The sequence below is a fragment of the Hyla sarda genome, chromosome 5, assembly GCF_029499605.1.
Source record: "Hyla sarda isolate aHylSar1 chromosome 5, aHylSar1.hap1, whole genome shotgun sequence".
Lineage (NCBI taxonomy): Eukaryota > Metazoa > Chordata > Amphibia > Anura > Hylidae > Hyla > Hyla sarda.
In genome coordinates, this window is record NC_079193.1 from 90,668,453 (window position 1) to 90,680,960 (window position 12,508).

General features: G+C 40.8%; 1 protein-coding gene across 3 annotated transcripts in view; it reads right to left on the bottom strand.

The window, feature by feature from the left end:
* Positions 1-569: 569 nt before the first annotated feature.
* Positions 570-12,508, bottom strand: part of RFTN1 (raftlin, lipid raft linker 1) — a 413,706-nt gene continuing 401,767 nt past the window's right edge. For all 3 annotated transcript variants that reach the window (XM_056519923.1, XM_056519922.1, XM_056519924.1), the window contains one exon: positions 570-3,457. In XM_056519923.1, coding sequence (XP_056375898.1) covers positions 2,999-3,457 — 459 coding nt within the window. In that variant the 3' untranslated portion in view covers positions 570-2,998. The remainder of the gene's footprint in view (positions 3,458-12,508) is intronic.

Consider the following 12,508-nt stretch of genomic DNA (forward strand, 5'->3'; position numbering starts at 1 on the left):
AATGTACCAAGAGGATGAAACTATATTTACTGAGATGCCCCCAACTTGTAACATTTGAATTTTTGCCTGTTAGTCAACATGGTTAAAGGGTACCTCTCATCAAAAAGCTTTTGATATATTATAGATTAATGTATGCAGAATAACTTTACAATTGCATTTTATTAAAAAATATGCTTCTTTCTATTTAATTTTCCACTTTGAAGAAATGACCACTAGGGGTCTCCCTACCAGTCCTGGCAGCAAGCATTTCAGACTCATGCTGGAGTCCTAAACACTATGAGCTGCCAGTCTGCTTTGTTCACAAAGGAGAACACTCAGAGCTGCCAGCCTGCTTTGTTCACAGCCTGTTTGGCTGTGAACAAAGCAGGCTGGCAGCTCTGAGTGTTTGGGACTCCAGCATGAATCAGAAATGCTTGCTGACAGGACTGATCGGGAAAAATACAATAGAAAGAAGCATATTTTTCATTCACATGCTATTGGAAAGTTATTCAACATTCATTAATCTAAAATATATCCAAAGTTTATTTGATGAGAGGTACCCTTTAAAGAAAATGCTAGTTTTTCGTTCGTTCGTTCTTTTTTTTTTTTTTTTTTAAGATTGGTTGCATCTCCAGGGCACGTCTGACAATGTGTTCCATAGCAAAAAAAAATAAATCTATACAAAAAAATTATATTGGGAATATACTGCATATGGAGTAATTGTATTGTCTTTCAGCTGTTTTTCTTTCCTATTAATGCTCATATATCAATATAACATTGTTTTTTGGATGCCTTCCAAGCAATAAAAACATATTCTAGATTCATGGATTACAATGAATTCAATGTTATTGTGCTCCTTTTATATTGTGAATTTTTAAAGAGCTTAAAAAGCATAAAAAAATGTATAGCATATTTTAGATATTTTAAAATAATGTTACTCTAGACAAATGTGATACACTGTATAATGTCTAAAGCTGCACTGAAAAGTAGGTACATGACAATCAAATTCTCTTATAGGTGTTTTTTGTATCTCTTTGCCATCCTTGCACTAGGCTTAGGCGGGCTATATACCTAAGATAATGATAACTATTTTGGATGCCCATCATCTGGTAAGTTATATTTAAATTTGTGATGGCAGATAGTAGATTTGGTTTCTATGGGCAACCGCACCACTCTTCCTCTACACAGGTTTTGATAAATCTCCCTCATTGTTTATTTTTTCAGCAAAAAAGACTGGTAGGGCAGATCAGACTTTTGGCAGACCTAAGTCTACTGAATCGGCTGCATTTGGACTATCATTTGCTACTGTGCATGAGCTCACTGTCATTGATCTGCATGTTTATCCTGACATGTTTTTGTCACGATTGTATGTACCCATTCGTATGAATGATCCCACTGGACTTTGATTGAACATCTTGTGGCCAAAGTCCCAAGTGTATGGCTAGCCTTAAAGCATACCTCGATGGTTCAGCAGCAGGATATCTTTTTAAAATTCCCAGCAACTGCTTATCCCTAGACTTGCCCTGAAACTAAAGCAATGAAGAGACATCTCCTAATCTCGGGGCAAGTCTCGGGCTGCAAAATAGGAATTTTAAAACAGATATTCTGCCGCCTGACCATCATTTGAGGTTCACTTTAAATGGACTATCCTAAATTCACAACATATCACCTATCCATAGGACCTGTCATAAATGACTGTTGGGACTCCCACTGATCAGGAAAACTGGGGTCTTCTGTCTCCCGATGTAAATGGAGCAGCAGTCGAGCAAGCATGATGCAGTTACAGTCACTTACTGTAAGACTGATGGAGGTAGCCAATTACTGCTGTTGGCTATCTCTGGCAATCCTGTAGTGAGTGAATGGAGCGTCAGAGTGCATGCTCAGCTGCAACTTTATTTACACAGCGGCACTATAGAACTCTGTTATCATGATCAATGGAGGTCCAGGCAATCAGACCCTTCTCATTTATCCTATGGATAGAAGAAAAGTTGTAATCTTTAGATCATCCTTTTTAACACAGTACATCAGTTTGCATGTATTGTCCCTTTATGTCTCATACAGAGCAATACTGATCAGTTTATTTAGGTTCCATAAAATATGTGACAAATTTACGATCACATTGGCGCATTTTTTTTTGTTTTGAATTTTACTTGTTCATTAAAAGTTTTACTTAAGCAATAATTGAAACCGATAACAAAAGGCTAGATATTTTTTGCCCATTTGAAAATGTCATTTGAAGCTTTAATTATAACAAAGTCCACCCACAAAGAATAAACACAGTATGTGCTGTAAGGCTGCATGTAACAATAATTACCGGCTTCGGTATATCTGATAGCTAAAACTTTTCAATACAGAATATCTCTTTGTACAAAACAGTAAACAAAACTATATCAAAATAATATGAAGTGCAACTATATGCAAAACGCTGCATACAAAACAGTTTTGAATTTTACCTGTGCAGATAATTTAAGCATTTATATATCTATATAAATATATTTAAAATGTGATGAAGCGGTAAAGATTACACTTTTTTTCTTCTTTTTTTTTTTTTTTTAGGCCTCTCCATATTGCTTTGCCTGTTTTAGATAGTTAGGACTCACTGCCATGTTCTGGGGAGAGTATATTAAACAAGTCCCAGCTTTTGCTATACTACTACCCTCAGAATCATCAGTAAAGTTACGTCATGTAAGTGTCATTCAGTAGATAACAGTAGATACATTTCTAAACATGTCCACCTTATTTAGGTGTATCTCCCTCAAACAATTTTGTCCAGCTTTACTTGCTAATTTTACAACATTAACCATTTGGCCAAAAGACCTTTATCGTGACTGATGGGTCTTAAAAAGCATGTAAGAGGTTTGCTCATGGCCATCAAGACTGTAACTTTTGTCTCTCACGTCCTGCTACTGCAAGATCATTGAATCTTCTGGATGTAAAAGTACAGAAAGAACTGAAGCATAATATTCTCTAAGTATATCATCAGCGTCAAAGTGCTCTTGTAAGTCACATAGCAGGACATTTATTTTGTGTCCTCAACCTGGAGATTTTCAATCAGCTGGGTATCTACATCACCTTGGCTGGCATCATTCTCTGCTTTCGTTCCATCAGCTACAACCCCATGATCCGATGACTTTATTTCTATAATTTTTATCCCATCAGTGCAACCTGATTCTTCATCCTTCATGTTTTCAGGTGACTCTTCCACAAGTGGAGAAGAATTTGCATTAAGTAATATGGGGGCTTCTTCCACCTCCACGTTCTTTTGTTGGGTTATCACATCCTCCTGAAGACCATCACTTTTTTGTAAGATATTTCCATCTGTCTGGTGGTTCCCATGTATGTCTACTGTATCATCAGCTTTTGTCTGCTCTTCATTTCTCTTGTTTCGATCAGTCTCCTTGTCCTTGGAATTAACTTTTCCTTTCCCTTTCTTTGAGGACTTGCTGTGCTTTTCATCTTTGGAAAACCTCAAGTGGAACTAAAATGGGAAAGCAGAAACATTAACATTGATACCCCAGATACACTTAACTGTATTAGAACTAATATTTTACTGTAGGAAAAGATCTGGCAGGGGTTACTACTGATAGACCGGATCTTGTGATTATCTCCACTAAGCTGTGATACCTATGTATGGTCACAATATATTCCATCCATGGATGGATCTAATCTGCCAAGTGCTATACTAAAAGCTGACTTCACATTTCAGTTAAGAATGGTTTCAAGAATATAATTCAGATTTGCTTTATGGATAATGGAACTATACAAGCCAGAAATCAATGAGCAGTGTTTGGGGCCAGCCTTAGGTCGCATGGTAGCCTGTACACAATTAATCTTTTGTGTCCACACTTCATTTTTCACCTTAAAAGGGTACGTCGCCCCTAGACATCTTATCCACCGCTGGGAACCCCCACGATCTCTCCCGCATCCCCGCCCCCCCAGCCATCTGCTGCACAGAGTTCGCTCCGTGCCTGATGACTCATGATACAGTGGCTGGAGAATCATGGGGTCATGGCCCCGCCCCTTGTGATGTCACATCCTGCCTCCTCAATGCAAGACTATGGGAGGGGGCGTAGCGGCCTCCCATAGACCTGCATTGAGGGGGTGGGGCGTGAAATCATGAGGGGGCGAATGCTGTGACATCATGATCCTCCGGCCTCTGTATTGTGAGTCATCAGGCACAGAGCAAACTCCATTCCGTGCAGCAGATGACCTGGGGGGGGGGGGGGGGCTGCAGGAGAGATCATGGGATTTCACAGTGGCAGGACCACCGCGATCAGACATCTTATCCCTTATCCTTTGGATGGGGCATTAGGTGTCTAGGGGCGGAGTACCCTTTTAAGGGTCTATTCACATGTATAGTATTATGCACATATCTGATGCTGCAGATTTTATGCTGAAGATTTCATTGTAAATTAAATGACTGAACACAGCATCAAATATGCACAGGATACTGTACATGTGAATAGACACTAAAGCTCCTGGCAAAAATGTCTGACAGCCCGCTGCAATACAGGATAACTAGAGAAGGCTGAACCACATAGCAAACTCTTGAATGGGGAGCTCCCACAAGCTGTGTACATGTACATTTACCAGCTCCATAAGTTAAAGCACATTTGTCACCTAAAGTGACCTCAATAACGTAGCCACATAAGGAAACAGGGGGAGATTTAATAAAACCTGTCCAGAGGAAAAGTTGCTGATTTGCCCATAGAAACCAATCAGATCGCTTATTTAATCTTACAGAGGCCTTTTCAAAAATGAAAGAAGTGATCTGATTCATTGCTATGGGCAACTCAGCAACTTTTCCTCTGGACAGGTTTTGATAAATCTCCCCCAAACTCCTTACTGTGCTATGGCCTAACTTACTTTTATTTTATATTGTAGTGGCAGTCTCCCAGATGTCACTGGCCTTTGTTTGACGCATAAGGCTACATGGCCGACAGCAGCCCTGTGTGTGCAGTCTGTGTGTGCGCCCATAGTGTGGTCTCCCCAGTTTGACCCCTGTTGGCCGGCCCACATGTCTCGGTCACTAGAGGTAGAGCGCTCGCTATAGTGACTGACTTTAGAATGACTAGAACAGTGTTCAAACCAGACGGACAGGTGTCAAAGATTCACTGTGCATTCGCCAGAAACCACAGTACTGGAGAACATGTAGACTGCACACATAAGGATGCTGCCAGCCGGGTAGCCCTGCGTGTCAATCAAAGACAAGTGACATCTGGGAGAGAAGCGTGTCAGATAGACGCAGCTCCGGATCCACTTGCTCCACCTCCAACAATCTTACAAGGTCCTTACATAGTTTTTGCTTCTTTTCAACAACCACAACATAAAAAAAGGTATGTTAGGACAACGCATAGTATGCAGTATGGGGGAGATTTATCAAAACTTGTCCAGAGGAAAATTTGCTGAGTTGCCTATAGCAACCAATCACACCGCTTCTTTCATTTTTCAGAGGCTTTTTCAAAAATGAAAGAAGCACTCTGATTGGTTGCTATGGGCAACTTGGAAACTTTTCCTCTGGACAGGTTTTGATAAATCTACCCCTCTGTGCTTATGAGGCTAGATTACTGGGGTCATTTTAGGTGACAGATGCACTCTAAGGCAAGGACACATTTTACTGCTAAGTTGCATCAAATATTAATATACTGTACAGAAACCTAATAATAAGGATTAAAGTAGCCAGATATACTGGGCCACAGAGAATCCAGGCAAATAGTATTACACAGCCTCAAGTTTTAATGCAGTGGTCATTGTATGCAATCCTAGTGGTCTAGTGTGGCGGAGAAGGCAAGATCTGTATCCATAAAAGACAAGGGTAGTGAACAGGTAAAGGTCTGTATCCTTTGTGGTCTATGGTAGTGAAAAGTTTAGTACTGCATATTTTCTGGTCATGGGCAATGAAAGCATTAATGCCAGCTTCAAAGGTGGTCTATGGCAGTAGCGGTGTTAATGTCTGACTCTCTGGTAAGATTGGAGTGCCTATTGTTTTGACAGGTAGACTAGCCCTGTATGCTGCATTATTCTTCCAATAAAATATAAAAGAATCAAGATAGGTTCATGGAAGTAGTGTGAACACCTAAACTTATACAATGGGAGCTTTTTATGTGATTATTATCATAATTACAAAAGGGCAATAAATGGCGAATGGGTACTAAGGAAGCATTGAATCCTGTGGCAGTTTGCCATAAATTACCCTCTTTATGATTCTTCAGGGGCCTGGTGTTCAATCTAATGAATTAAAGAAGCACTCCGAGAATTGTTATATTTTCACTCCCTTAATTAGTGTACGTTGCACCCATTTTGCTCCCCACCCTTACAGTCTGGCAGCTGGCACCCTGGGCAACCACACAGGTCATACAGAGCTAAAGCCAGCCATAGTGATGCTAATGGGAAATGATCATCAAAATCACCAACCCTGGGAGGAACAAGAATTAACCTATTAAAATAACACTGTATGTCCATTGTTAAAAAGGTATTTTTCTACACTTCTACTGCAAGAGCAGTGATACCACTACACTGGAGTGATTCCAAAGACACTGGAGTGACCGTCCATGGACATTTCAATGAGTTCATAACGTAAAATTCCATAATGCGCAAGAAGGAGTTAGTGGCTGAAGACTGGGACAGTTCGTCACCACTCGGGAACGCTGGCGTCAATACCAGAATACTACAGACTTCAATATTCAATAACTGGTAACTCCTTCTTCTAAATTGTTTTTTGTTCTATTTTCTTCTTTTACCCCCCCCCCCCATATTTTTCCTGTATCCCTGTAACCGGGACCCTGCAGACCTATGGCTATAGACAGTTGGCAGTGTTCTGTGCCCTAGGGCCCCTTTGTTTCTTATTATCAGTTAATGACTCTGCTTTTGGTTGCCTGGCCTAATGTACTGTATACTATGCCAATTTGCCAACTGAAAGTCTGTTTCAGGATTTTTTTGTGGGTCCTGTTTATTACTATTATTTTCAATAAAAAGAGATTTAACATCAAAGTACGCTGTATTTTATCTCTCTCTTAACACTGACCTGCTGACTAATGTAAATAACTCCAAAAAGATAAGTAAAAATTCAACATAGACCGGCACGTGTTCAGAGAGTGCATGTAAATAAGTCAGAACAGCCTGTATTTTACGCAAGGCTTTGTCAAAGTTTAATGTTTTCTATGCGATGCCTGGAGGAGAAGGACATGAATACAATCTGTAAACCAAACAAATAGCTCTCTAGTAATAAATGAAAGCCCACATTTTAGCTATGCATGTAAACATTTTCTGTGCAGTGAACACAAGTTATTCTTTAAAGAAAAAATACAACATTAAGAATGTTGTGTGCAGACAGCCCCTTTGTAGTTGTAAACTGGTCTTCTGATCTTCTCTATCCCCCAGTGATCATCTGTTATTGAGAGAAGGCTGTGTCAAAGTCACGGCAATGCATGAAGAGGAACAGCTTACTGTTTGGTCTATTGAGTCACCACACCCTCTTTGATGTCCTAATAGTGTATACGGACTAGGTTTATCATGAGAACATTTCTTTAGATTGCTTAAAATTAATATTTTGTAAATATTTTGTGACATGACAAGTCATATCTAAGTGGGTTACCTACAATGGAGATCAGAAATCCTTATTCTTTAAACAGAACACAGATGACTTTGTGGTCAAAAGATGCGAGAGTTCATAACTAGAGATGAGCGAACTTACAGTAAAATCGATTTGTCACGAACTTCTCCGCTCGGCAGTTGATGACTTTTCCTGCATAAATTAGTTTAGCTTCCGGGTGCTCCGGTGGCTGGAGACTCTTTCCTAGGACTGTATCCAGCTTTTCGAGCCCACCGGAGCACCTGAAAGCTGAACTAATTTACACAGGAAAAGTCATCAACTGCCGAGCCGAGAAGTTTGTGACAAATGGAATTTACTGCAAGTTCGCTCATCTCTATTCATAACTGTCTAATGTCTCCTACACTATACCATACCCAACAAGGTACCTCTTTTTTGAAGGGACAGTCCCTCTGTCCTGCTTTGCTACTAAAATGTCCCTCTTTTAGACCTTAAAAATAGATGTGCAATAATGCACTTACTATATTGTCCCGGAATCTGTCTCTTAACTAAATACTAGATGCCAACTTATATATTATATCATTTAGTGATTTTTGTGCTAATATTTGAATTAATATGTATACATATGTCTAAAATGGATTTGCACACAATGGGGTTGATTTATCATAACCTGTGCATAGGGAAAGTTGCCCAGTTGCCCATAGCGACCAATCTGATTGCTTCCTTTATTTTGCAGAAGCCTTGTGAAAGAAAAATGAAAGAAGCGACCTGATTGGTTGCTATGGGCAACTTATCCTATAGACAGGTTTTGATAAATCTCCCCCAATTTACCATAACGTGACCCCAAAAAAGGGAGGTATGACTAGTAATGCAGAAAGAGACTGGGGACCGAAACATTTATTTGGACATTCCACTGCACCAGAGTCCCTTGATTTCAATAGGATTCTGCTGTACTATGCACACGGTGGAATTTCTACCACAGAAATCCTTACCATAGAAATTCTGATTCCGCTGTACGCAGGAAGAATAGACATGTCTATTTTTTCTGCGGATTTCGCTTGGAAATGCATTGCCATCTATGAGACTCTGCCATCATTTCCATGCAGTCCTAGCACCTGCCAGAACTTTCAAATGTGCGGAATATCCGCCCGTGTTTTCCAGGTGAACATTCCGCACATTTTACTGCCGTGTGCACATACCCTTTCTGTTTACCATATTTCCATCTAGAAGAGAGGCTTTGTGGTTACCACAATGTGGTAATGTATTTTCATTATGTGGGTACTGTTGTGTGTATGTGAAAGGGAAAGAGTATTATTAGCAAATATGTATTACTCAGTGGATCTCTTATGACAGTATTAAAGGAGTACTCTGGTGCAGAGTATTCCTGCTCCGTCCTTCCCGGGCTGCAAAAAAAATGAAAATGAACCATCTCTCACCTTCTTGGGTTCCTGCGGAGCGCCACTACAACTGATCGGTCCTCCGCTCCATCCTCTTCATACTTCCGGGTGTAACGAAGAGTCACATGGCGCTCAGCCTATCACCGGCCGAGGTTGAACATCGCTGCGGCCGGCCATAGGCTGAGCGCCATGTGACGCTTCATGACACGCGTAAGTATGAAGAGGATGGACCGGAGGACCAATCAGTTGTAGTGGTGCTCCGCGGGAACCTAGGAAGGTGAGAGATGGTTTATTTTCATTTTTTTGCTGCCCGGGCAGGACAGAGCAGGAGTACTCTGCACCAGAGTACTCCTTTAAGTGGGTATTACAAGGCCTATTGTTTGGGCACTGTGTGGAGTTCAATATGTATTCAAATTTGTAGACAAGGATATTTTGAGAACCTATTTTGGCAATATTTGACAGCAGCATTACCTGCACTAACCTGAATATGCAGGTTATTAATGCGGGGGATACTGCTTACAATGCATTTTACCTGGAAAAAGTTGCACCATTCCTGAGCATAAATGTAATTTTTGGAGCAATGGAGTGGTTTTCAGCCTTTTGAGCAATGCTTCTCCCGCCCGCTCTGGCCCGATACCACTTTTACCCTTCATAAATATGCATCCTAGCTTCACTCCCAGGTAAAATGCATTTTAATCAGCATAATTTGTACTAATGTTCTGTATATTCATGTTAGTGTGGGTGATGCTGCTGTCAGTTACCCTTTTAGGGTGTATTCACATGTACAGTATCCTGTGCATATTTGATGTGCAGGGTATGATGCTGTAGATTTGAAGCTGTGTTCAGTTATTTAGTTTACATTAAAATCTGCAGCTTCAAATCCTGCCCATCAAATATGTGCAGGATACTGTATGGGAATACACCCTTATGGTCTATTCACACGTACAGTATTCTGCGCAGATTTAATGCGCAAAATTTGATGCACAGGATTTTATGCTGCAGATTCCAATGTAAACTGAATGAATGAACACCGCCTGAAATCCTCACGTAAAATCTGCACAGAATACTGTACGTGTGCTTAAGGAGAACTCCGACTACAATTTTTCTTTATCTTATATGCCCAAAATAATACAAATAAACTATAACTTTCCTTCTGCCGCTCCCCCGATGCAGCTGTAATCAGTCTCCCATCCTCCAGCCTTCTTCCGCCTTTTGGTGCTCAACATATTACACTGCGCTTAGCTAATGACTGGCCGCACCCATGTCTCACCTCGGCAGGTGATAGACTGAGCAGTAGTGTAACATAATGGGCCCAGGCACCAGGAAGAAGGCCGGGCCTGTTATGTGACACGACCCCTCTGTGTATCACTGGCTGAGGCGGGACATCGCAGCAGCAGCGATAAGCTGAGCGCAGTGTGACATGTCAGGCACTGCAGAGCAGTTTTATCTATGTATTGTACTGCAGTATTATATTGCCCTTGTGCAAGTTATTAAGCCGTATAATTGAAGTACCATAATAAAAGATTTAATATCTTCACATGACATTGATTTTAATGTGTGTATATGATGAAGCGAGCTCTATGGGGACAGCAATAAATATGACTGAATATATTTAGCTTTACAGAGTATATAATGGATGTCAAAATGACTGCAATACTGTTAATAAAAACATTATGAACAAATGCCAGACAGGATTATTGACTCTGAGACTGGGTTCATACAATATTTTGGTAAGTCTTTTTATCCAAAACCAGGAGTGGCTCCAAAACACAGAAAAATTTGCAAATCTTTCCATTATAGTTTTTCTCTGTATCTGTTCTACTCCTGGTTTTGGCTAAAAATACTGTTCAAACTAAAGTGTGTAAACCCAGCCTAAATGTTATAGAGTACCTGTCATGACCTTGATATATTTTTTATTCTTCCCAGTTCACTCACCCCATCATGATAAACCAGATCCAACCTTTATTTTTATTATTTTTAAATTTTCTACTTTGATATTGTTCTGTACCTTCTGCACAGTCTCAGTCAGATTCACAGACTGGGAAGGGGTGTTCCCTGGCAGTTGTGACATCATCTAAAGCCCTGTTGGGGAGAAATTCTTACCTCCCTCTGCTACATACAGCCGAGAACAGTTCAGTGTAAAATGGGCCCCAGCTCTCTTGGAGCAGCAGAGATGTCAGAGTTCGGCGCTCCCATAGAGAATGAATTGAGTGTGGGCCGACCTCATCACTCGCTACTCTCAGAGAGCTGGGGCCTATTCAGGAGATCGTAGGGGGGTCCAGATGGTCGGGCCCCTCGCGATCTCACACTTATCCTATACTGTGGATTAAAGTATTTGAAATGTGCAGCAGAAAATAGAAAGGGGAGAAGGCGCTCTCATGTGCAGGATTCCAAGTAATCCCACAGGGAGGAGGGGGAGGAGGAGGATGGCCTCATACCAAAGTTGGTTGTGTAGCATACACTGTTTATTAAATTCTCCCATAGAGTACCCAGGGTATAAAGATTACTTATACAATTCCCTTCAGGGCATAGAGCCCCCTTCCTGGACTAGACCCTTTACTAGGGTAACCCCTTAAAATATCTCTTATTTTTTTCCTTTAAAATTCCCAATAATGTGTAAATAATACAAATGTGTATTTAAAAACACAACCTAGGTGTTGGTTTGGACCTCTATTAGGTTGGAGATATTGGTATAGGATCTTCTATGGATTATATTACAATTCCCTTCAATAGGGTCCTCTCATTCTCCTCTTATTCCAACCCTGGTTGCTAGTTAAAATACAGTCTTTAGTATCCCCCTTCCCCCCCCCCCCCCTGACAGTAGAAACCGGCTTTATCAAGGTGCAGGACACTAATGCCGGGTGCGGGCATTCAATGGAGTTTATACCCCCTCTGTTTGTAGGCGTTCCTTATTCCTGAGTGTGTGTTAACCTATGGGAAAATTCCAAATCACTCCCGCATGTGTACTGTGTTGTTTTATTCACGATACTCCAATCAGTGAGCCGGACGTCATCTGACGTCACCCCATGATGCCCGCCTCTTGTTCGCTCCTTCAGAGTTTCATCTGACGTCCATGTTTGGTCATGTGACTCTAAGGTCACATGTTCCATCATGTGACTGCACGTTACCAGTATTCTTCCTAGTTCACTCGCTTTTCCCCCTATAGCTGCGCATGCGCTGTGTACGAAATACTGCAGTATGTGTCGCTATTCCTTTTCTCTCTCCACCCCCCCTTCTTTAATTCTAATTCTGATAGGTGGATTCTTCTATTCCCAACTGTCTAGATAATATTGTTGCCTCTCTTGTCATTCTACAGGGTGGGCCATTTATATGGATACACCTTAATAAAATGGGAATGGTTGGTGATATTAACTTCCTGTTTGTGGCTCATTAGTATATGTGAAGTGGGAATCTTTTCAAGATGGGTGGTAACCATGGCCATTTTGAAGTCGGCCATGGTCAACAATCAATAGTAAGAGAGTCATTTGACACATCAAACTCATTGGGAATTTCACAAGAAAAACAATGATGTGCTTGGTCTTAACGTAACTTTATTCTTTCATGAGTTATTTACAAGTTTCTG